Source organism: Struthio camelus, chromosome 13 (assembly GCF_040807025.1).
Source record: "Struthio camelus isolate bStrCam1 chromosome 13, bStrCam1.hap1, whole genome shotgun sequence".
Classification (NCBI taxonomy): Eukaryota; Metazoa; Chordata; class Aves; order Struthioniformes; family Struthionidae; genus Struthio; species Struthio camelus.
In genome coordinates, this window is record NC_090954.1 from 13,076,666 (window position 1) to 13,103,612 (window position 26,947).

Sequence of the window (26,947 nt, forward strand, 5' to 3'; positions counted from 1 at the left end):
TTGATAAAGCAAATCTAGACCTTTTTTATTTTTATTTTTTTAACAATTTGCCAAGACTGGAATGAGAGATAAATAGAAGGCACAACAATTTTGCTTTTTTTTATACAAATACAAACTAAACATGAAAAAACTCCCTATTTCAATAAAAAATTTCACAAGTTCAGGAAAAGTGTTTTAAGAGTCAAGTTCTAGACATTTAAAACCTATCCCACAATCCAAAATTTCAAAGTGGTAAAACAGTAGTTAGAATTCCTTTCCGTGATCATGTATCAAAAGAAAAAAGATTCTAAGGATACCCATTATTCCACTTTTACAGCGCCACAAAGAGAAAGATGAATGTCAATTTTTGAAGTGGCAATATCTCCGGACCAGAGGATGTTCGTATGACCCTCAAGGGATAAATTGATAGTTTTTTTTTCCTGCCCTTGAAATACTTGCCAAGTACTACGTTTTCCTACAGCCTCTTGAACACATGCATGTGAAATATTATTCCACTGACTGAAATGCACCCAAATTCAGTAGAGAGGGGGGAGAGAGAGAGAAAAAAAAAAAAAAAGGAACAAAAAAAACCACATTCCTTTAAGACCGACCACTGGTACCAAAAAAAATCCAGTCCGTAGGTTTGAGGCGAGCAAGGAAATTCAGTTCTTTTTAAAATCCACTTTTCCTAAAACGTTGTTCCACAAAGCGGGAATCTGGGACAAGGACTAGGGCAGGGAGGGGGGGGAAAAAAAAAAAATCACAAAACCATAACACAAACAAAAAGGGGCCAAAATAGTATCAAACGTAGCAGTCTATAACAGGCTAGGGCCACATTCCAAGATACCCAAGGCTGAAATTCACAAATCTGCAGGAAAAAGGGTTTGCGCCACCATGTCAACATCCATGATGCATTCACTGGCGTTGCCCGATCCCCCTTCCAGCTCCAAATCCTGGTTTCTGGGACATTCCTCCACGTGGAGGCCCTCGAATCCCACCTCCCAGCCCCCCACGAGTGCCTCCAGGTCCACGTGGTCTGTTATCTCTGCGGTCACCCTCTCTGGCAGCTCGTGTTTTCTTCTCCTCCACATTCAGTCGCACCTCTCCCCTGAACATGATGGGCTGCAAAAGAAAGCAGAACAGGTATTTTCATTAATGATTCATCTGTAACTCTCCAATGCCAAGCTGACTTCTGCAGCCCTGTTTCATATCTATCTCTCCAACTCAAATTAAAACATTTCATGAATGGCTATTAGAGACACAATGGCTATGGTCAAGCTATGCACCCAGTCTTATGCTTTCCTGGAGGGGAAAAAAAAAGTCTGAGACTTCTGAAAAGTGATCTCAGGCTTAACACTAAACATTTTGACACTTATTCTAAAAGGAATTAACCTATTAACAGTCCACTACTGTTATCAGTACGTGGCAAATCACAGTTCACCACCACGCAGAGTCTCAGTCGGTTTTTCTTTTGGCATGAAAAAGATCAGATCCCATATACTCATATCCTCAGTAAACAGGCCAGTGAAGTCTTTCACTTATGTAAGGCTCAACATTTAGAATTGCAGTGATGGGTGGTGACTTGATTAGGAAACCTCACTGAAGTGGGAACAGAGAAGAGCAGAACTGCAACATCCACAGCGTCAACCTCACTACAAATAAAGAGCTGAAGTCTGCAAAGATCTAGGAATTCTAAGAGTAAAGAGTCACTCATCTCAAGTAAATTATTTCAGATACTTCTGTAACAAAATAAAACATAAAAAGCGTGATCTCATCGCTGCCACAGGAAGAACATTTCCTCATCAAATGGAAAGGCTAGCCATTCACTCCTGCTGAACTGATTATGGAAGCAGCACAGGTCCAAAGATGAAGCACACTGTCCTTCTCTACCCATCAGCTATGCTGGACAAAAAGGTCCAAGCATCTCATTATAGCCTCGTTACTGATTCCATTATGAACTCCCATGTTCCATACCAGCAAGCAGGTTTAATTTCTTCGGCTAACAGTCTACCAAAGCCTTTAAAATTCATTTATAGCACAGCTTACCCTGACAGAAGTCCTACCGATTAAGGATATATGTTTGCACAAAACACTGGGCTCATCTGCAAAGCAATAAACAAATCCACATCCTAGCCACTCTTTAATGCAAGACCAGAAATGCAGTGGCAATACTGCAGTACAGTAAGGACATAAGGAAGAAAGGAGGTCCTCATCTGGTGAAAAGCTAGGTTGTAAGGGAGCACACAGCACAGCTGTTATGCTGCATCTTGATTCATTGCCTACCACCACCCCAAACGGCAATGGAGCAAAAGTTTTGCATTAGCAATCATGGCTGACAAGCTAAGCAGGTACCTCCTGCCCTTGCTAGCAGAATTTTTTTTTCAATCAAAACACTAGTATAGTTCCTCTCTTTCAGCTTCTTCCACTTTCCCAAAAAAATATTTGTTCATAAGCTCAAACTCCCCATCTTGTCTCCCTGGAAGCTGCTTTCTGCACAGCTCAGCAGTTTCCCATTGGAAAAAGGCTCAAAGAATACTGAAATTGGTCTATAATGACTAAGTTCACGTTTGCTTATGTTGCTGTAAGTAACTCTAACAGGAAAAGACCATCTGCCTGTAGAAATGCTCTACAAGCCTCGGGATAGAAGGAAAAGAAACAGCCCTACTTTAAGATGCATACGGAAATAGAAGGGGATTGGCTGGAATATCTTTTCTTGTTAGAGGAATACACAAAAACATTACCTATTAGTAACAAACCAACAAACCCACTGACTAAAAGTTTATTTACCCTGCTGCTAAGGATCTTCTGAACTGGTTCAGGATCATCAAAAACCACAAACCCAAAATTGGGAAGTTTCCCACCACTGTTGATGCGGAGTTCAACAACATTGCCATAACCTGCAAGAGAAAAGCCAAGTTCTTGGGTCATACATTAGAATGTTCTGCTGACCACGCTTATGGCTGCAACCCCCACACCCCGTGAGAAGTACAGCAAAGCAAGCAACTTACTTTGGAAAAAGTCTTTCAGTTCACTTTTATCCACATCATGGGGAAGGTTCCCAACAAACAGCTGATGACTGTCTGGGTACCTCACAATCCGTCTAGTTTCCACATCACCTTGTTCACCATCACGAACTTGAATAAAATTTTAAAAAGTAGAATTTGTTTAAGAAAAGTCAAGTCTCCATAATAATCAAAAAAGTCACAGTCAGAATTAGCACATTTCAAAAGATCCAGATTTCAAACTATTTTTATACACACATATATGCATATACACACACATATATATATATAAAATATATAGGGGGAGAGAGCACAAGACTAGGTATTTCACAGAACACTAGTGAAATTCAGCTCTAAAACGTGGCAGACATCCAGGCCAAGATCAACTAGAATATCTTTATCTACAAAGGTAGCAATTTTTCCAATTACTAGCACAGTTAGTGACATTTCCAAACCTTAATCAGCTATCACATTGTTTCCTGAAACCACCGAAGAAGCACAAAATAGTTTATTCTTTTTAGCTTTTCTTACTTGGTCTAGGACCCCTCTGTGGTGGGATGCTCGTTCGCTGCTCTCTCACTCTCTGATCCCTCTGAGGTCTCTGTGGTGGAGTCTGAGATTCAGGCTTTGCCTCAGGGCGGGGCTGCATAAATTCACAAAGAGTTAGCAGTCAAGGATCAGATGCAGTAGTATGGTTCAGCTTTTCAGAGCTTACTAACAAGCTATTAATAACATAACTTAAAAATACAGGGGAAAAGTCTAAATTCACAGTTTTTTCTCCACCAGCGGCTATAAAATGCACATTACCTTACGTACGCCTGCACTGCTTATGGCATATGCTTGTGGCTTGCATGCGTAAAGCAAACAGGTCACTCCACTGCACAAAGCTGAAATTTCCAAGTCGCCTTATTCACAATTATGTACAATAAAGTGCTTCTGCCCAAAGTACTGTGGCCAATCAAGCAGGTAAGTTTTATTATAACAAACTAACAGGACAAAGCTACACTCATGAACAGGCAGAGGGGAAAAGTTCCAGAAGCTGCCTTTCCTTTCAAAAAAAAAATAAAATAAAAAAAAAAAGCATTCATTTTAGCTAGCAGATACAGTGTGCACTCACACGAACATTCCTCTTTTCCTCCATGAGGAGTAAAATTCCTTCTCAACCAGAAAGCCAAGGAATAACATTTTTATAAAGTCTACAAGGACATGTTGAATTTGAAAGCCTGTGGAGCCTCTCTGAAAATTCAGATCATAAGCAAGTACACTGTACTATATTCCCCCCACCTCAGCTTATTTTCAGCTGGTTTACGAGTAAATGGTGCAGGATTCCTACCTGTGAGACCGGTACTTTCACAACATGAGGTGGTATTCCTGATACTGGAACAGCTCCACTGGGAGGAAGGTTCTTACTGGTTACTGATGCCCATGAAAACGTCTAAAGAAATAAAGATTGTACCTCATAACTTGAGATGATTTAATCCTTCTGAAATACATTCCTGATGGTATAGCTAATGGACACAGGATAACAACAACAAAGTTTTAAGCTCTTTTTGAGAGTCTGGATCCAGCCACTAGGAGTCTCCCCACAACTTTCTTAGAATCATTCTGATTCAAAAGAGTTAATGTAGTAATAATGCAGTCACTTCCATCCAATTTCCATAGTCTCTGTAGAGTTGAAATGCCACAGCAGTAGCCTAAAACCAAGCATCAGATCAAGGCTAACCAAAGCACTGCTTTTCTGACGCCCCGTTTGTCTTTCACTTTCCTCAACACTGAAGAGCGAGAAGTATTCCCCGCTAGGAATAAAGTCACATTTAATCCATTTTCTTCATTCAGCATGTTGATTGTGGAAGTTTCTGAAGCTCTCTTTACAAATAAATGCCTGACTCTTTTTTGTTTTTTTAATAAGAATTTAGGCCTAATTGCTGCCACAATGCCCACACTACCAAATATACGCAGCCTTGCTTTTAGGTCATGATATTTTGATCAACCAGTTACTAGATAGAATTTCAACTACTTATTGGAGAGCAGCCAATGGGAAAGAGCCAACTGGTCATGAAAAGAGTAATGTGGGCAGAGAAAAAAAAAGTTAAAGCATGTACACACTTCTGATTCCAGATATTTCTTCTCCTCTTGCCAGAGGGAAGCAAACAAACAAAAAGAAAACAAAACACCCACCACCACACTCAAACAACAGAAGAGTCAAACATACTGATGAAACCATCACACCATAGAAAAGAGCTACTCATTTTCGTTACCCTGGAGTCCTCTTGCACTGCAGGAGCTGGATCAGCAGGAACTGGAGAAGGACTCTTCTCCACAGCCTCTTCTGGAACTGATTCCTCCAATGCTGGCTCAGATTTTTCTTCCTGCACCTCTGGTTCAGGTTCCGGTTCAGGCTCTGGCTCTGGCTCAGGCTCTGCATCTGCAGCAGGCTCTTCCACGTGTTCTTCCAAGTCGTTGCTATTAGAGAACACCACAGAAAGCAAGTAAAAAGATGGTATTGTATTTCATTCCAGTAGCAGGTGATAAGGAATGCTGCTTTTCAAATTTAGAAGTCAACTACATCGTATTCAAGAGGGAGAAATGGGTAATCTGTCTAAAGAAGCCTAGGCGGCACAGGGACGCAAGTTCCACATTATTACACTACAGAATGGTAGAAGTATTACATCAACTGAAAAAAATCTGCATTCAGCTTAACAGCCACTTAGGTTTCAGCTATCCTGCTGACAGAAATCCCGGATTGTCAAAGAAAAAAAAAAATCATGAGTAACAATAAGTTCATCTGGCCACAGACCTGTCCTACAAACAAACTGTATTAGACAACATCTACTTCACCTAGCAGGATATTGTTACCTGACAGTCTGCTCATAATAAGCACCACTATCATCAGGAACAGCCTCAGGTGTCTGCTGCCTTTCCTCAGGTTCCTCCCCCTCTTCTTCCGACTCTAAACGAAGACAGAAAAGGAAAAAAATACACCATACGCATCTTTAGTACTCAGTTCCAACCTAAGGCATCTTCCACAACACACAGATGAAGTCTCTACTAAAAAGCACACATAGGAAGCACTATTAATGCATGACACACACTAGAAGTTTCCTTATATTTCTACTATCACTTCAGTTACCCAGTTTTGACCAAAGCCAAATGGCATTTTTCAAATTACTTAAAAAGCCGATTTGTAGCCTACACTGTAGAGTGCTACTAACTCAAAAAAAGGTCTTACAGTTTTAACACCATTCTTAGAAGAAGGCTATGACATTCAGAGGATTGCCATCTTTCTGACACAATTCTTTGCTGAAGTGCAGACAGCATAGTGAAAGAACGGTAAAACTAGAGACAAGGAAAGATCCAAGAGATCACCAAGCTTAGCGCTGATCCACCTTCTCAAAACAAAGGGACTTCCTCTGGTCTGGGAATGGAGCACTGAAATAGACTCAGGAACAAACGCTGGTAGAGCTATCCAAAAATTCTTGGTACTTACCCTCTGGGGGCTCCGTGTCAGAGTCACCAAAAACTTCATCTTGGTAGCGGAAGATGTCATTATGGACATAAAACTTGTTTGCAACAGAACCCTTGAAACAAAACAAAGCGAGAAACTGATTCAGTTACGGCAGTTGCAAACCCTTTCCCCGTCCCCAATATTATAGTTCACTATCAGTGACAAAGCCTGGCCCTTGGTCCGCCTCCCATGACACTTTGACAGTAACAAAGGAATACAAACAAGACAGTGATTTCTACAAAGAATCCCCAAGCAGAAAGAAAAAGACGGCCAAATCAAGTGAGTTTAACTGCCTGTGCAGCCTGCTGCCATACACAGGAAGTATTTCTTACTCCACAAGAGTTAGGGAAGAATGCTATAATGTATCACATCTCAGATGATATCCCTTGACATCAGGGTAATTAATATTATTTAGAGCAACTCCAGCCACTGATCAGCTCAAGTTTAACTCTGACTGGCAGCAAAGCAAAGCTGAGAAAGCAGAAAAGCCTGCTTGGAGCCATTTATGCCTCTGTTCCATGCACTTGACCAAAAAGTGCAGGCAAACCTCAAGGTCTGATTAAGGAGAAAAATCCACAAAGCGCTCAATGATTATTTAAACAATAACACACGTTCGTAGGTATGACAAAAAGCAAAACACTGTTTTGTTAAAATAAAAGGATACAAGACCTCTGCCAAGTTGAAAGCACTGTTACAGCATGCTACTACTCCACCATAACAGCAACAGCGCATTTGAGATGGAAAGACTGGGATATAACCTTTTTTGCCTTCTCTGCAGTCTTAAATCTGTACAATGATCACTATGAGAAAGAGATCTCAACAGAGCTCCTGGAGCAGATATCCTGCTCAGTCCAGCAGAGAAAGGAGCAATAAGTTCCTTCCTTATGACTGACAGGATCAATAAGACCTGGCAAGTCCTAGAAAGACTGACAGCTACAACTAAGCAAAAAGATTAGTCTTCTGTAGGCTATCACTATCTTGGTTACGAACAGCTTGGTACAAAGACGCAACTGGAAGCAGAATAATTAGCGTGGAGCTACTTTATAACACTGTTTGCTGAGGTCGCAATTCATTATTTTAATATTGAAGTAATAAGGAAACAAGAACTGCTTGAACCAAGAGGTCCTTCCCACACCTTAAAAGATAAACCCCAACTTGCCTCTTTCAAGGTAAGCGCTATTCAAGAAAAAAATAAGTAAAGACAGCATTATATTAGCAAGTGAAGGACACGCTACAGTCGTGCTCAAAACTGGAAAGGTACACAACAAAAAGACAGATCATCTGAAAGAAATTCATATAGCGCTTTTAATTCTGGTAGTTCCTAACAACAAAAGAGTAGGAGCCAGATCTTCTGGGGTCCAAGGTATCCAAAGGAGAAACAATCAAACTGAAAAATAAAATGATCTTGCAACCTATCACTATCACTTACAATTATGTGAACTATACGTTGAAAGCCATGTCAAACCCCAAATCAAAGCTTCATGGAATCAGAAAGTCTGGATTCCACATCTTAAAATGGCAGAAAGCATTTTTCTCCTTCACTAGCCCTTTCCCATGCCAGTTGCTAGGAGGGCAAATCAAAGATAAAGACAACTTTAGAACACACAAGCATTACAGATACTTAATAGCCAGAAGCCAGAACATTCACAACTGTAATGATGATACCCATGGTTAATATATCGGCATACGGAAATAACGCAGTTTCCTGAAGAACCTGCAGGGGTATTATCACTGAACTTTGTGGTGAACCATCTTCGGGGTCCAACCCTTCAGATTCCAACACTGAACCAAACAGGCCCCGTATTAATCCTGACATGAAAGTAGGCTTATAGTAACAATAACACTATATAGCATACCTCCGGTGCAAGCACAAATGTTTGCATGAATCTGCGCACTGGCTGCATGTTATTGGAGAGCTCTCCCATCACCTGGACTACAACACCATCATTGAGCGTAGCATGAGCATCCACATGACGGATCTTTGTGTGGCAATCCTTGAAGTTTAGCGACAGCACTTTCTTGTGAATATCCTAGGAGAAAAAAAAAAAGAATACAGGTTACACTGCAAAAGCCATTTCTGCTAAATTAGTGACCTTCAAAGAAAGGAGGAACATAAAACACTCCAGTTTTGATTGTATTCCAAAACCCTAGAGAAAAAAAGAGCATGCTGCCAAGCTAAGTTTGCTTCACAAGCATTTTCACATTATGAACTTTTAGAAAGGAGACATATCCTGCCTAACTCTTGCTGTTTACAATTAGGCAGTTGTTTCTCCTGATTTTCCTACAGAAGGCATTTATGCAAAGGCAATGAATCACATGCGGGTATGCATCGTTTAACCACAAGGGAGAAAGGAAAAAAACAAACCACCACTCACCAAACAAGCAAAAAAACAAGGACAAAAAGTTTTTCAAGTACTTACAGATTGCCCGTAGACAGCATCAGCTGGCTTTCCATTGGAATCCAAGCCACCATGGACATAGGAAGAGTTCTTTCCATAAAACCTGTTGAAAAGAAATATTTTAACAACACTACACTTTGCTGAGTAAGAATACAGAGCCTCTAAGAGTGCATTATGAATATTATACTTCCATCCCATTTTCTGAATTATTGCAATACGTCCTTACAATTTCATAACCCTTTTTTACATTTAAGAAAAAAACAGCCAGGAGTAAAGTCTCATATGGGTTCTGGAATGATTCAACCCCATTCTCTCTATATAAAAGGTCTAAATCAACATAGTACCCTGAACAGGCAGGACACTGAAGGCTTCTCTCAAGCTCTGGTTTAAAGTTTGAGAAACAGGCAGGTTTTGCTCATCTAAAGTAATGAAAGCACTACAGGCAAATCTTTTTTAAAAACAGAGGGATTAGAAACTTAACATGCCATAAGCATCATTGTATTCCATTCTGACAGCAGATACAAGGCTAGAATTGAAACCCATGGCACGCCTAAACTTTCCTGTGACCCAGACAGAGGAGGTTAGCTGTTCAAAGCGGAGAATAACTCTGAAAAGTCTCTATACGTTCCTGAAATTGGAAGGAGGGTTTCAGGAATCGCTTATCTAGCGACTCAAAGCAGAGCAAAATAAAGCGTGTCTTCAAAAACAAGGCTAAGTCCAGCAATGCAGGATTAACAATCAAGTTGAACAGGAATAGTTTAATTGGATAACATTGTAGTCTGTAGCATAATTATAACTTCAGTAATTCTCCTTTAAAAAATAGCTACTGATATGACTACTGACGCATAGCTATACATAAGAACACAGCTGTCAACATTTTCCCCCTAGTCAGAAGGCATTCTATCAAGACAAACCACAAAACTGTGTGGTTAAATAGAAGATTTATCCAGTATCCAGCTTTCATTTATGTTGACTATATCTAGAAGCGTGAAGTGACACTTCTGGCTTACAATTTCTTTTTTTTTTTTTTAAAGCTTATAATACCTGTCTAACAGCATTTCAATAGCAACCAGAGCAAATTTTTAATAAGATAAAAACCAGTATTTTCCAATGTTCCCAACGTTTTTCTAGTTATTATCCATGTTTTAATCTAGCTGTTCAAAACTGGGAGCAAATTACACCCTGAATCTGCCTTGGATAAATGAGATTTTTAAGTGGCCAAACCTTACATCCAACTAGCCAAGAAGAGGATATGATTTTATTCACTGCTTGCAACATCCCAGTTAACAAGTTCATACAGAAAAACAGATCACGAGGTGAAGCAGAGCTTTACCTGTGCAAGTAGTCAGGTGCTTGATTCAGCAGAGTATAGTACTGCCTCACGAATTCCCGCCCGACCAGCAGGGGACTTGGCTTCTCCATCACCATTTCTTTGGTCAACTGAAAACTAAGGAAAATAAAAAGCTCCATAAAACACTTGTATTTCATGTTGCTGTACACATACTGATAACATAAGCCACATAATGATAGCGTAAAGCACATAAAACCTATTAGTAGTTTCACCACAGTAAGCAGTTCAACCGATATGCTTTCAGAGTCATCAACTGTTGGCGGCAAGGAAGAGGACTGCTGGGTTGAGAACAAGCAGTGAGAGAAGCTGCATAGGTGAGGGAATTGAATTCAACACGCAAGCATTTAATTATCCTACGTACCCTCAGTAAAAAGCATGTGGCAAGCAGGCAAGCACGGTTCTTCAAGAGGATTTGCTAAGTGGCTAAGTCATGTACAGTCGATCCAAGTTCTACTTACCTCACTTGACTTCACAATCAGAATTAGAAGTCAGATGTTCTAAAGTAAAGCCTGCGCTACTGTATTAAGGGCATTTTAAAAAGGTCAAAGTCAGTCCCATCTATTTTTGTCAGAAGTGCAGCAGTCCTACAGTGCTTATCTCTCAAATTTTAATATAATCCAATATTCCTTTTAAATAACTACGCTAGGAATCATAAAGGAATACTGCTCTTCCCTTGCTTCCCCAAACTCAGCAAGTCACATATCGCTTAAATCTAACAGATCAGTCGAATTAACACTGCCATACCTGGGGCCAGGGACAAATCAGTCTATTTACCATGTGCCCCATTTCAACAGATCAGTAAATTACAAAAAAAGCCTTTACAGCTAGATTAGAGAATATGTATATTTTCAGTGCAGCTCATTCAAAAACAAAGCACATTCATGTGTTTCCTTCCTTTCAAGTGCTCATAAAAAGAGGCTCAGATTAGTAGGGGAAAAATATCAATACCAGATCATATTCTTGTTACCTATTACAGAAACAAAAGCAGATTTTTCTGGGTTCATATTCCATTGCCAATTATATTGACAGGTAACAGAATGGGGAGCTTAGCTGGCAGCTTTGCTGCTTTTGTGTTACAGACTACACATTAGTCAATTTTTCTGCTCTGCAGTGCTGACAATAAAGGAAAGCTAGCAAAGGTATCTACAGTAAGTCAAGCAGATGTTATCTGAAATGGAGTCAAAAGACTAGGTGTAACACTGGAAAGGACTTCCTTTGTATTACTGACATCCTAACCCCCTTCTCCCGCTCAACGCTTTCCCAAATCCATGGTATGCAAATTCAATATGCACAAACTTTAGATATGTCCCACAAGTCAAAACCTACACGCTCCTCACTTGAGTCCTCTAAAAAAGCAACTCAGGAGTCATCATTGACCTGTTTTTATTTAAGACTGTGCAACTAGAAACAGCTCCAAGAAGTGGCAACATCAGTGAAGAAAAAAAAAAAAAAAAAAAAAGTCTAATTGAGTAGTCCCCTAGTGCAGGCTAATCCAAATGGAGATTGCAAAGTGCAAGCCTCGACAATTATACTGGGACAAACTTTCTCTTGTCACTGCACAGAATAGCATTTTACATCCTGAGTAAAGAGACTTGCCCACAACCAACTTATGGACAAAGAGAAGGACCAACAATCAGGTAAGGAAGTGGTGGATGGGGCTGGCCACCAAAGAGTCTGAAGTGATGTAAACAGAAGGGACCCCTGAATCAACAAAAGAGGGCAGAAATGGAATTGCCCCAATTGTATGAATGTAAATAAGGAAGTACATATGGGACCACATCACGGGAAAAGCTCTCATTCCCTTTCTGGGAAGTCAGCACACCAAGGTCCCTCCCTGAAGCATCTGTACACCAACACACACAGCACAGGAAACAAAGAGAGTGAATTAGAAATCTGTGTACATTTGCAGGGCTATAATCTCATTGTGATCAGGGAGACGTGGTAGGATAACTCACAAGACTGGAGTGCCACATTGGATGGATACAGGCTCCTTAACGGTGGACAGCCTGGGAAGGTGAGGAAGGGGAGTCGCCCATTATGTGAGAGAGTATATGGAAACGCATGAAGCTCTGCCTGGGACAGGCGAAGGGCCAGCTGAGTGCTTATGGGTGAGGGTTAGTGAGCAGACCAACATGGGTGAGACTGTGGTAGGCGTCTGCTGATCAGACTGTCTGATCAGGAGGAAGAAATAGATGAAGCCTCCTTCAGACAACTGGCAGAAGCTTCACATTCACAGGCCCTGGTCCTCATGGGGGCACTTCCACCACCCTAGTATCTGGCTGGAGGCACAATACAGCAGGGTACAAGCAATCCAAGTTCCTGGAGTGCTTTGATGACAATTTCCTAACACGAAGGATCGAGGAGTCAATGAGGAAAGGTTCTGCCCTGGACCCTCACGCTTACAAAGAGTAAGAACTAGTCAGAGATGTAGAAGTTGGTGACAGCCTTGGCTACAGCAACCATAAGACGGTAGCGTTCAGGATCCCACAAGGAGGCAGTACAGCACTGACAAGCGTGGCAAGACAAAAAGCAGAATCAGCCCTGGACTTCAGGAGAGTCTGCTCAGGGACCTACTTAGAAGAATCCCATGGGATAGGTCCCTGGAGGAAAGAGAGGTCCAGTAGAGCTGGTTGATATTCAGGGATCACCTCCTCCAAGCTCAAGGACTGTTCATACCAACAAGGGGGAAATGAAGCTAAGGCAGCAGGAAGCCTGCATGGATGTACAAGGAGCTCCTGACTAACTTTAAATATCGAAAGGAATTACATAAGATGAGGAAGAAGGGATAGGTGACGCAGTAGGAATAATGGAGACACTGTCCAAGCGTGCACAGATGGCATTAGGAGAGCTAATGCCCAGCTGGAGCTGAAACTGGAAAGGAACATGCAGGGCAAAAAGAAAGGCTTCTACAAGTAAGCAAGCAGTAAAGGAAAGACCAAGGAAAACATGGGCCCGCTACTAAATGGGCCAGGAGCCCTGGAGGGAAAAAAATACAAAAGGCAGAAGTACTAAATGTCTTCTTTCCCTCAGTCTTTACTGATAGGGCTTGCCCTCAGGAATACCAGGCCCCTAAGACCAAAGGGTAAGTCTGGAGCAATGAAGACTTATCCTTGGTGGAGGAGGATCAGGGTAGGGCACACTTAAAACAAATTGGACATACACAAGTCCATAGGCCCTGATGGAACGTACCCATGAGTGCTCCGGGATCTAGCCAATGTCACTGCTAGGCCACCCTCAACTATCTCTGAAAGGTCATGGTGATTGGGGGAGGGTCCTGACAACCGGAAAAATGGAAAAAGCCAAATACCACTCCTGCCTTCAGGAAGGGAAAGGAGGAGGATCTGGAGAACTACAGGTCAGCCTCACCTCAATCCCTGGAAAGGTCACGGAGCAAACAGTCCTGGATATCATTTCCAGACACATGAAGGACAGGAAGGTCATCAGGAGTAGTCAGCATGGATTTCCAAAGGGGAAACTGTGCCTAATCAACCTCCCAGCCATCTATGATAAGAGGACTGGCTTGGGGGATGAGGGGAGCGCAGTGGATGTTGTCTACCTTGACTTTAGTAAGGTTTTGACACTGTCTCTCATAACATCCTCATAGACAAGCTGAGAAAGTACAGGTTAGACAGAACACAGAAAGGTGGACTGAGAACTGTCATGCTTAGGGGTTTGTGATCAGGGGCTCAAAGTCCAGCTGGAGGCCAGTCACTAGTGGTGTCCCCCAAGGGTTGATCTTGGGGCCCATGCTGTTTAACACCTCATTAATGACCTGGATGATGGGACTGAAAGCACCCTCAGCAAGTTCATTGGTGACACAAAACTGGGAGGACTGGCTCATACCTCAGAGTACTGTGCTGCCATTCAGAGGGAGCTGGACAGGCTGGAGAGGTGAGTAGAGAGGAATCTCATGAAGTTCAATAAGGGAAGTGCAGAGTCCTGCACCTAGGGAGGAATAACCCCAAGCACCAGTACAGGCTGGGGGCTGACCTGCCAAAAAGCAGCTCTGCAGAGAAGGACCTGGGAGCCTTGGTGGACAAGGTGAACATGGGCCAGCAGTGTGCCCTTGTGGCAAAGGCGGCCAGTGGGATCCTGGGCTGCGTTAGGCAGAGTGTTGCCAGCAGGCCAAGAGAAGTGATCATTCCCTTCCACTCAGCTCTGGTGAGGCCACATCTGGGGTGCTGTGTCCAGGTCTGGGCTCCCCAGTATAAGAATGACATGGGGCTACTGGAGCAAGTCCAGCAAAGGGCCACAAAGATGAATTCAAGGACTGGAGCATCTCATATGAGGAGAGGCTGAGAGATCTGGGACTGTTCGGCCTGGAGAAGAAAAGACTCGGGGGGAATCTTATCAATGTGTTTAAATATCTGAGGGGTAGGCGTAAAGAAAACAGTCAGACTCTTTTTAGTAGTGCCCAGTGACAAGACAAGAGGCAATGGGCATAAACTGAAACACAGGAAACGCCATCTGAACATAAAAAAACAATTCTTTACTGTGAAGGTGGTTGAACATTGGAAGAAGTTGCCCAGAGAGGCTGCAGAACATCCATCCTTGGAGATACTCACTGGACATGGTCCTGGGCAACCTGTTCTAGCTCACCCTGCTTGAGGCGGGAGGCTGGGCCAGATAATCTCCAGAGGTCTCTGCCAACCCCAACTATTCTATGACACCAAGGGGCAGGGGAGATTAAAAAAAAAAAAAAAAAAAAAAAGACTCTCCCTCTCTCACGTACGTGTTCTAAGTTCTGCTCTAGCTCACTCGAGGATCCTGTTTTATGCTTTCATTACATTTGCTCAAATTTCAGAGAAGTCCCATAAAGCTGGGAATGCCTGACAGACTATCTTCAGAGCAAAGATGACATACCAGTTTAGTATATTACACTGATGGTTTCAAACGCACACTTCATGTAGGCCTGCAAAGGAAGTTATAACCACGCTACAGGACGTACCAGGAATGCAAAATAGAAGTTTCAAACCTCAAAAAGAAGAACATTAAAAAAAAGACATGGAAGCTAGTATTTTGCATACACAAAATACTAAGTCCAAATCAACCTGCCAAATTCCTTCCATCTCAGACAACTGTGGTCTAGTGCTCCGCATATTGTAACCAGAAGACAAACTAATGTTTAACTCTCGTGACAGACCTTACAGATAACGTATTTGAGGATGTCATCACACCCAAGCTCCTAGCAATGGTCAGTATGCACAGCATCCCACTTAATTGGGCATACAGGACACAGATTTCTACCTTGAAAGTACACAATTAAAGGTTGAAAACAAGATATATGGCAATAAAAATTGGTACAGTTTTACACACATTGATAGGCTTTGCTCTGCTTTTAACACAACAGACTAGAGGGTTATTCATACCACTTTATTCAGTTCATGAATTTAAAAACAAATTAAACAAAGTAAAATTCTACTTATTTAATATCAGAAGACAGACATTTCTGAGATAAAATATAGGAGAGAGAGATCTGACAGGCTCCAGGGGAGCATATACATGAGCTCCTGCTCTCCTAGTATGAGGTGTGTGCACCAACTCCATACAAGAAATATCACTTACTTGATAGAGTGCAGAAAAGATAGGACTAAAAGTGAACTAGCACTGAAAAAGGCTTTGCTATATTAAGCAGCTTTCAGCTGCTTGATAATATTTTAAGAGCTAACAATGCAGAAGGAAAAGTGATACGCTATGGTTGGGTCTGGCCTGCAGGAAACATTCAGATTCTGCAGACTACTTCCACTTTAGGAAATTGCTAGTATCTGTGGTTTTGAAGAAGTCTTCTAATCGTAAAGCGTAATGCATCAAATATACTGATGTCCAAGACCAAACACAGTCTGAAGTGACTAGAACTCAGTTATGAGCCCTGTGTTACCTTCTGCTGCATGTTACATTAGATCCCCACAAGACAGTCCAAGATAGTAAGGAAAACAATACCACAGGGAAAGTAAGGATAAACTGTGGGTACCACTGCCAATTTCCTTATTTGATAGTCTATTTCCTCTAAGGCCCTTGTAAAGTACCATCATTACAAGGAGGGGAGAATGACACTAAAGCAGTAGCAGTAAGAATGGCAGACAGACGTGAAGACTTTTACTTTTCAGTCCGGTTAGCTGAACAGATCGTACAAGCCTAATTACTCCACAGAAGTTAAAAACCCTGCCTCTGCGCTGTATGCTTACAATTAGAAAAACAGTTCTACCACATCCCCCAAGACCACTCAGTCTGACAGAGTTCTCTATGAAAAAGCATACAGCAGTTGCTTGTTCATACTATTCCCCCCCACACACCCTCCGGAAGGGGCAGCATTTTGTTTCTTTAGGAAAACTAGCTTCCTCTGAAATCCAGGTTCATTCTTAATGATGCCAGTAGACAGGTTTTCTACTCAATTCTGTCAGGTGCTGAATCAGGCTATGATAATCACTTTCAACTGCTTCCAGAACAAAATGCATTAAGCTTGACCTTCATGCATATTGGTAAACCATCACCTGCAGCTCTTGAATCTCAACTGCTTACTGCACCTTTCAAATTTTTGTCTCAGGGGAAGGAGTCCTCATCGTATTAGCCCACCAGCAGTCACGTCATCTTCCGTGCTGCTCTACTGAATCATCGCAATACTGTACTGAAGACATGCTGAAGGTTACATTGCCTTGCGCTATCGAACTTAAGTATTTACAGGCTAAAAATCAAAGGTCCTCCCTATTGTTAGGGTGAGGAAAAAAAAAAAAACAAACATCAGAACTGACTCTCAACATGGAAGAGGAATAGCATAGTGCCCAGTTCTCATTAAGTAGATTTGAGGAGAAACGGGAAAAACCTTTACATGACCCAAAGGACAACCCTGTTCCCTTGCTGCACCTGCTGCTATTCTGCCAGTTACCATCCGTTCTTGTTCTCTAGCCAGCACAACCCGAATGATATAAGCCACACATCTCCAGAGAATGTTTCTCACCACTCATGAGCAATTCATTACTACTCACCTATTCCTTGACCTAGGAATAACTGTGAATATTTCAGACCATATTTCTGCTACACAGAGCAGAATAGTATGAAATGATTGAGCTATCACCTTCTTAATCCTTTGAGCAGTTTATCTACACTTTTCTGTCAGTTGAGCTAATGACGAAAAGGGAAGAGTTGACAGGAAAAGCTGAAGAACACACGCTTGCTTTAAGACTCACTCAGAAACATGCATTCATATCACTCCACATGTGTAAAACAAGTGGAGTAACTCAAGTTGTAACCAACAAAAAAACATCACAACAGTTCTGCAGCAAAACCTAGTTCTTTCCTTAAGGCAAGGGACTTGACAGAAGACAAATGCCTCCCTTATATTGGTTGTCACCTGGCTGGTGACAAATTCAGCCATCTGTTACAATACTCCTAGCTGGCAGAAAAATCAATGCTAGTCATTCAATTTCTAAAGTAAAGTTATGTAAATTAGAGTCATTTAAGTAAATCCTATATTAGCAAGTTTATATTTAGGTTCACAGAAAATATTCAGATAAAGAATAGGCTCAAAGAGCACCTATCAGCTAGTATTGACTAGCATTTCTTGAAGAGCTCAAAGTGCTATATAATGAAAGTGAACTAGCCATCAGCTGTCTCTTTTTGTTTATACCTCAGACAACAGTGAAGTTTGAATCCTGTTTCTACTGGACTTGCTATATATAATGAAAAAAATCTCTCACGTACATTATATACGGTGTTAAGGCTCTCAGAGTCATTGCAGAACGCTTACTCTGACATAATGACCCAGAGGAGAGACTTAACTGAAATAAAATTTGAAGTCGGAAAATTCCAAACTTCATTTCTTAAGGAATGTGGCTATTTTAAAAACCTTCTGACAATAAAAGTGGCAGTGCTAACAGAAAGACAAATCAAATTTAAGTATGATCATATACTAATCAGGTCATGGTTTAATACCATCCTCGTGCCTTCATTCACCACCTTCTTTACTTCCATACTTCTTAGGTTTTTTTTTAATCCTGAAACGTAAATGTATCAAAAAACAGAGTTACTGAAATGTATTATAGTCCTTTATGACAGGAATATTACACAGCAGTCCACACTTTCTCTTTTGGCTGTTAGTATGCTGTAAGCTGACTCGTTTGATACTACATTCCTGCCTTATCTCCACAAACTGGTGCAGTTTCAGTACTGAAACAGTTTTTTCCCCTCCTCTTAACTACAGGATTAACCTAGTCTTATTCTCACAGAGATGTCACGCTACTTCCAACATCGAAATCCACTTCTACAAATTACAATTCAGATCTTTCATTTCTACAACCTTACTTTAACTATAGAAAGGCAACTCTGACTGTACAAATGATGTGCTCCTCAGATGAAGATCTTTTTCCCCCTCTAAACCTGAAGGTCAGACTTATCATGCAACTCTACTGCCTCATTTTGATAACAAATAATTCCTTTATTTTCAAAAAAATCTCTTTATGTTAAGGAATATCCAGAGAAGCTCACATAGAATAGGGGTATCGATATGTAAGCACACCACGTTACACAGCTGGCAAAACTGCAATTTCACTGAAAGTTAAAGATCTGGTCAACACTTAATAGGGCTGCATACATGAAGTGTCATTTGGAGTATCTTGAGGTTGCTTAGCAACAGGTGAGAAGGCTCAAAGCCACAAGCCATTTATCCATATGGAGTAGCCAGGGTTAGAAGCAGGTACTACTTGTTGCTTTAGACAAAAAAAAAAGTCAGTAAAAATAAAATCATAAAGATTCCCTAATAATCCTCCCAAGTGGTATGATATATAAGTTAAACAACAGAAATGAAACAATTCCAATTAATTTCCACTTTCCACATATTTTTCATGACTACTGTCTGCTACTGCTGCTGACTAAGCAGAAAAGAAGTTGGTACCTGTGGAAACTATGGTACAAACCATTACAGAACAAACAATGAAATATAAACTTGCATCACTAGGCAAATTCCAGAGCTTGTCTCAACGGGGGATTTATATCGTTACACCAGCTTGTTTTGAAGTAGAAAGAGCAATACAAACCTTTTCAGGGAAACGTATATTTAAAATGCCAAAGATACTAGATACACCAAGATGTCAGATGCCCTTATTTTAACAACAGCCTCAACAGTGTGTGTGTGGGGGGGGGGGGGGGGGGGAAGCACTCTAGTTGACCTCAAGCCTGAATTATGAAGTGCTGAAAAAACAGTCAAAATAGGTGAGCAACAGAAGTCCCCAAACGCTCACTGCTTTTAAAACACATGGTCTCATTACTGGTCTCCCACAGGATGGGGAAGAACTAGTCAATGTCACAAGGAACAGTGCCACAGAAATGCAGTATGCATTAAATCCTGATACAAAGACTCCAAACTGAAAGACAAACAGAAAGCAAAGCAATTACTGACAACTACCTGCCTGCAACTGGTTCTACTTTTTGACATTTTGATAGATTCATAGGGAAAGAGTTCTGCCTGAGGAAAGTGATCTTAAAGGCAGCAGTATTTTGCAGCAGATGCAAAAGACTGAAATAGCACACACTAGTTCATTAAATCTAATCTCTTTAGAAGCCAGAGGCTGAAAGCTAAGCTATAGGATAACTCATCCAATGAATAATGAAACATTGAAAGATCTAATTCGCAACAGGTTGTGAACTTACCAGCGCTCAACTTTTACTAGCATCTCCTGGAAACATTGATGCAGTCCATAAGTAGTAGCTACTCACTATGAACTTCTAGAAGCAGAAGCTCCTCAACTAAGATTAGAGCAGTGTCAAGTGCAAAACACAGCATGCAGAGAGAGTAGGCTTTTATTAATAATCTTCTTTAAAACCAGCACCTAATAAAACATGCACCTGGATCCTCAAACTTAAAACAGCTATTTCTTCACTCACTGCAGCAACTAGTGCTTACTGTAAGACAACCATGCAACCTACAAAGGGGGGCAGTGCCTGAGTTCACAGGGCACTTGAGACATTCCAAAACGCTGGATCCTATAAATCAGTCGGCGACTGGAACGCTGCACCCTTGGGCAAACAACTTTCTCTGTGCTTTATTATCCTGATCCTGCAGAAGGGAGAGCCCATACCTGAACCCTTTAAAAGCTCACTGAGGCATCCTGACGAGAAGCACTATCAAAAAGCTAGACATTACACCAATTAAAAGACAGATGGACAAGGAGAAGAAAGTTGAGCTAGAAGCTTAGCCACTTTCTAATCAAAGTATACAAATGATCAATATAAGGAAGTATCTAATTTTAAGTGTAATAAAAATATAATTACGAGATAAAAATAGTTCTGAATTCATTCAACACTGCCCGTGCTAGTGAAAGAACCCTCTGCTTGCCAGCAGCAGATGGAAAGCTTTACTCAGCAGCAAGGCACAACCCTTTAAACACTGTAAGAATACAAATAAACAAATCATGAATTGCTGCAGAAGAGCTGTCACTCTAGAAGTCAGCCTGTGTTTTTGCTAACAAATCTAAGTGTGAGCCACAAGTAAATGGATGCAATGGAGCATGCCAGCTTGCAGACAAAATTCAGTGCTTGGCAGAGATGAATAATAAGAAACAAGCTGAAGATTTTTACTGCTATTATTCAGTATCTAAATGAACACTGACCATTTAAGAGGAATAATTTCAAAAGCACTACATTAAATAGCAGAGAAAGAACACAGTCATCAGAGGGGACAACCCTAAAGCATGAGTTAAGCTAAGCTGAGACGGGCATATGTACTTGCACAGCAAGGAGTGAGTGGTGATCTGGGGAAGCAAAAAGACACTTCCTGAAGGAAGGAGCATAAAGGTCCAATTACTGTCCAAAGACAAACAGCAAGCTAAGTCTTGCTTAAAAGCAAAAGTAGACCAAAAAAAACATAGGTAGACAAAATGCATAGCCCAGAAGAATCTGAGAATTCTGGCATTACCCAGAAGAGCGGTATTACAAGGTTCTCTCACTAAGTTACTCTCCTTAGAGTCTCCCCTCAACGCTGTGCCTTCTCTGAGTGCAGGACCTACTTTGCTTTTTTTAAAGCTCTCTCAACTGGCTTCTGGTTTTCTATCTTTTAATCCAATCACCACTTCTGTTCAGCAATGCTGAGAAACCAGGGATGCAAGGAGAGAGAGGAAGTACATCTCTGCAGAAGCAGCATAAGCATTTGAGTTCTTTCTTAGAATTAGCATCAAGGAACAGGTTTTAGTATAAGTCAACATTTGTAACAGCTGCTCTATGCCTGTGACCTGGCAAGGGTCACCTTTCAGCAGCCAAATACCCTCAGTTGTTCCCCTTCAAACCACAGCTAAGGTATTTAGCACTACTTTTTGTAAAATTGTACTGTTCTGTGTCACATGAGACAAATACCCACAGACTTCAAAGGGGCCTACCTAAGTTATTTCTTACACTACAAATAGATCAAAACACTGAGTTTCACAGGCAGGGTATTATTTTTGTTTAAATAATGTATGCTATAGATGTATGACAGACGAATGAGAAATGTTTCTCCTCTGTTCTCAGATTTCTCAGCATGGCTTTGCATCTCTTTAGGTCATCAGAAGTTGGGTCCCACTCATTACACAAAGGAGATATGGTGTAGGAGAGGGGGAAGCTGTAGAAAACACCAATTTAAAAGTTCATATTACTTAAGCTTTATTGCCTAACAAATACTAAAGTACCAGATGAGAACAGATGTCTTAATTTATGGCCTTTTGAGATGCCTGGGGGAGGGACAAAAGAAAGAAAAAAGGAGAGAGGCCTGAACTGACGGCTACTTTGCTAAGTTCCTCCTGTGGAAGCACTCAGCCATTGAAAACTCACTTTCTCACAGGCTCAGAAGTGCAAACTGAAGCTCAGTCAGCATTTGGGGATTTTCACGACAAAACTTTGTAAACCAGTTGTAACCTGCCACGGGTCTCACCAAACAGGTCAGCCACCACTTTTATTTTTAAAGAACGCAAAGGCATTTTTGTAATCCTCTGATAACAGCTGCCCCAAAAACAGTCAGAATAGTCTGCATATGCACTAATTCCTGTCCTGTGCTAATCCGAGTTCCTTTCTGCACTTCCAGAAGGATAGCCCTCAACTGCTAAAAAGATGGGATTGGGCACGTTAGATGAACAGCTCTAGAACAACAGGAATCGCCTTCCTTCTCTCTCTGTTTCGCACTAAAACAGTTCTGGCAGCTGCTCATATCCTTAGCTTGGGTTTGATAGAGAAAAGCTGGCAATCACGTTGTCACAGAGAAAAAAAGAAAGTGAGGTTGCTGTAGAGGGACCTGCTGTAAAACATACTCAGGACAGCTCATTTTAGCTTAAGCGGTACTTTTCGACCATCGTAACAGGGAAGACAGGTATGATGCACTGAGCATTACAGAAAAAAAAATTGATCTTTCTGATTTGACAGAAAGCCAAAGCCAAGATCAACCTCACACTTGAAAATATGAATTCTCCCAAGTTTCAGAGAGCACAAAACTCAAAGCCTTTGGAATTCACAAAGATATCCCTACATTTGTTTTATGGAACTCCTAAATCAGATGCTCCCAAAGATGGTTTCTCCTAGACAAGGAGAGGAGAACTTCAGTATTTCTAACTAGACTTACTCCAACCTACATTATCCTACAATTAGAAGAAGTAGAAGTACTGTTTCTCGGCAAAGTTCCATTTTAAGCCCGCAAATTTCAGACTGACACTACCCTGTAGGATGAACAAAGTTTGTTTACTGACTGTTTTTTTCTTACCCTCCCAAACTTAGCTTTATGCCTGTACTACTCTCCAAATCGCTTAACTCTAAAGAAAAATAGTTACTTAGACCCTATGACTCCACCACTAGAACAGGTTTTGTTTTGACATCCAAGAGCTACTCTAACAACTCAAAGTTGGCAGCAGGTCCAGTCATCTTCTCTTATGCCTACAATTTTTCCTTTTGGCTCCACTGCAGATTCTTGAAGTAAAAAGCAAAAAGTTTATCCATAAGCAGTCATAAACTAGAACACCTAGCTGCACAGATGTTATAGCTGAATTCAAGTCTGCTCCCACTTGGATTAAAATCACGAGGACTAAGACTTTACAAAATACTTTCTGCATGCCAAGTTGACTCTAAAGAGTCAACCATTTCACCTCTCTCCTCACCTTCAGAGACATGACTTTAGCACAGAAAGTTCTTTACCCTCAAATACAGAGATCCTAACAGTTAAGACTGATTCATCATGCCATTCTTATTTGTTTAAAAAAAAAAGTAGCATAACATCAGCCATAAGTTAAACTGAAAACAGTACAGGGCAACAGAGAAGAAAACAGAAGATGGTTATCAACATGAAAAGACTTTAGAATTCAGTTTTTCACGCTTGCCTCAGTAAGCAATGAGGCTCCTAAGGCTCCTAACATTATTTGTACGCAACTGACAGCTTACAAACTTCTAGCTATCAATGTTGCACTCCCCCAGCTATGTCTTTCTGGAAGAGGTCCAGACTTAATATAGCAAAACTAGGACCTCTGACAAGTATAATGTTCACTGCCTAAAAAATTAGTAGACAGTCTTTAAAAATAATTTGAGTTTTTTTTTTTTTTTTTTATTACCCCAATGAAGTAGCTAAAGACTATCAAGTCTACTAGTAGTTCTGGCAAGGAGAAGTTATGTATTACTTCAAATCAACTTTGAAGACTTTAGGTAGTCAGCTGTAACAAGCACCAGTCTTCTAGGAAAAAAAAACTTTCACCTTTTGTTCAGTACAATAGACTAAAGCCAGCATAACAGCTAGCACCACCCTAAGAACTGCTCTACTTGGTTTCTTCTCTTTCATTTTCCATTCATTATATAAAGTAAAAAAAAAAAAGCTCAGGTTCTAATATTAAAAACTGCAATAATCTATTTTCTAATTTGTCCAACAGGTCATTTCTGTTAACTTTGTGAATGCTGTCTCAGAAGTATCTACTGCATGAGCAACAATACCTGTGTACATGCAGTAACACTATCTTTGTTTTCATTAATGCACTTCCATTAAAAAGCGTTGCTCTGTATGTGATTGTAAAAATTCGCAAGGAGAAACAGAGTTTGATTTTTCTGAACCAATCTTCCAATAGATATATGCTCAGCCACTTCAGAACATGAGCGGTATATCAAAGCTAAGATGCATCTTGTCAAAAACGTAAACACACTTTAGCTCTTACAGGAGTGACTTTATAAGAAGTGTGAAATGCAATAACAAGTCTACAAATCTTTGGAGCACATTCCAGAAAGATTGTATGCAAGCACACAAAAATTAAGACTGCAAGGAGGAGCTTGCTGTCTGGTCAAGTGCCTAAAGATCTCATGTTTAAAATCAAGAGCTTCTGATCTGGAATATCATCAGTTGTATGATGAACTCAAATCGATGCTATTGTGACAGTGACAAATGAACAGAAGAGCAGAAGAATAACGTTTTATAGTCACAGTTAGGAAAAAAGTTTTCGCACTACATACTTATTGTATGTTCCTATTTCTGAGCCTGCCGTGCCACCAAAAAAAAAGAAGTAAACACTTTCTTGTATGTTCTAAGCTGTACGTTCAACTAAACCGTCCTTTAGCAAGAACAGCTCCACTACATTGAGCTGAAATACCTCTGGAAAAGGTGAATTCACTTCACAAGATGCGACCATTTTACCACCAAGTATTATAGAACTACCTTTTAGGAAACTCATTAGGTTTATTCTTGACAGAGGAGGAATAAGAAAATAGAAAACTTGGTCAAAAGAAAGATTCAGAAAAGAACTGAAGTGTGGTTTGTGTGTCAACTTCTGCACTCGCTTTTCTTTGGAATGCCATTCTAAAAAGTCTTGGTAGTTGAAAACAATCCAGCATGCACACCAAGTTTGATTTACGGCACCTGGAAGTGTTAGCTTTCAGAGCTTGATAGCAGCGTCCACATTTCCTAAAGCTGTCACTTCTGCTTGTGAGAGCACGGGCTAGACAAAAATAGCATACGCTGGAAACATGGCGGCTTGCTGCAAATGCTGCTTTTAACCCATTGTGAAAAAATCATTTTCTTTGGAAGGAATACTTACTATGTGCAACCCTTAACATAAAAGGCCACCAGGTACTAATAACACCTTATATCACACACATTCAGACTAAAACGTACCTGAAACACATACATGAAAACCTTTTCCTTCTCCTGACAAACATATCTAGGGCCTTACAAAAAGCTGGAAAGTCTTCATAGATGGACTACTTTGCATTTAAACGTTGGCTTAATCCCAGATCCAGCCAAGGTCACGAAGTATATCAGGAATAAGTTACATGCTCATCTTATGCTTGAGTTATGACCCCCCGTCCCCCACGCGTAAAGTTGCGGCAAGAGAGACACACACCTACAATCTAACCTACTGGCACACTTGTGTAAATACCAAGTATTATTCCTCAACCTACCGCCAACCCACTGCGGAAAGGGCCTACCCCAGCTCAGCGGCAGGTCTGGGGGCTCCCCCCAACCCAGCGGAGGGGCAGAGCAGACTCCGCAAAGCCGCAGACAAAGCTCGCGGCTCTACACCTCCGCTCGCACAATGAAGCCCCCTCGCTCGGGTGGGTGCCTCCCCGGGACCCCCCCCCTCCGAAAATTAGCACTCTTTTTTCCCCAATATCTACTTTCCGAGCGGGCGCACCATTGCATCCCGCTGCCGCCAGGACTCTGTTGTGGCGCGGCCGCCTGGGGTGGGGGGACTCCCCGCTCCGGGACACCCCCAAGGACGCTGCCGAAGCCCGTCTGCGGGGCAGGCGGGAAGGGCGCCCGCCGCACAGCGCCGCCGGGCCAGGCCCGGGACGGCCCCTGCGCGCGGGGCCGGGACCGGCGGGGCGCGGGGGCAGCCGGGAGAACGAGGGGTGGGGGTGGGGGGAGACCCCTCCGCTCCCCTCCCCCCCCCCCAAGCGCGCGGCCTACCGCCGAGCCGCGCGGCTCGAGCCAGGCCCAGCCGTTCGCAACCGTCTCCGGAAGCAGTCGACCCCGCCGCTGCCCTCTCCCCGGCGCGGCCGCGGACCCTCGCTCTCCTCCTCACCTGCGGGCGGAGCGGGACGGGACGAGAACGGGAGGCGTCGCTTCACCGCAGCCCTGCCCGGCGGACGAGAAGCACCTCACGCAACGGCGTGCTCAGCGGCCGGCTACATATATCCGGCGCGCAGCCTAGCCCGGTGGCAGGCGGCGCAGCCAATCAAAGAGCGGCGCTCACTCTCACTCGGATGCTGGTTGGCCCATGGTGGGGAAAGAAGGCGGGCGGGCCGTTGAGCGGCAGCACGCTTCACAAACCACGCGGCCCAGCTCCGCAGGGCGGTAAGAGTGACCGACACCGAGATGAGCCAATGGAAGGTGGAGCGCCCGCTGCTAGGGTGGGGCGGGAGCTGATGGATTTCCCTAGAAGCCAATAGAACGACGCTCCTCGCGCTGATAAGCGCGAGGGGCGGCACTGGCCTGACGCGGTAGTGTGGTTGAGGCGCAGAGCGGCGCCCTTGAGAAGGTGCTGGTAAACCCCGTTATAGGTAGGGGCGGCACCCCATGCGGCACGGAGCGCGGCGGCCAATGGAAGAGCGCAGCGGGCCCTGACGGACAGGCCGGCTCCTGGCCATTCTTAAAGGGGCAGGCAGCCCGCGCGAGTGCGGAACCACCACCCCCTGCTGGAGGGACGGGGCCGGCACTCAAGATGGCGGCGGCGGGGAGGGCCAAAGGTGTCCAAGCTCACCCCGCCCCGCCTCGCCTCCCCCGGCACCTGCC

At 42.3% G+C, this 26,947-nt stretch overlaps 1 protein-coding gene across 2 annotated transcripts; it reads right to left on the minus strand.

Moving 5' to 3' along the window:
* G3BP1 (G3BP stress granule assembly factor 1) lies at nucleotides 1-26,713 on the minus strand. Of its 2 annotated transcripts, none has more exons than XM_068960022.1 (12): nucleotides 26,238-26,713; nucleotides 10,219-10,332; nucleotides 8,907-8,988; nucleotides 8,343-8,516; nucleotides 6,469-6,559; nucleotides 5,838-5,931; nucleotides 5,240-5,444; nucleotides 4,315-4,416; nucleotides 3,513-3,624; nucleotides 2,988-3,113; nucleotides 2,767-2,897; nucleotides 1-1,101 (listed from the first exon to the last, which is right to left on the minus strand). In XM_068960022.1, exons 2-12 carry the CDS (start codon nucleotides 10,311-10,313, stop codon nucleotides 895-897), a joined length of 1,419 nt encoding a protein of 472 aa, XP_068816123.1. In that variant the 5' UTR covers nucleotides 10,314-10,332; nucleotides 26,238-26,713; the 3' UTR covers nucleotides 1-894. The 2 variants fall into 2 exon arrangements, with proteins under 2 accessions (XP_068816123.1, XP_068816124.1); XM_068960023.1 differs by having other exon boundaries at nucleotides 2,767-2,876; nucleotides 26,238-26,514.
* Nucleotides 26,714-26,947: the final 234 nt, after the last annotated feature.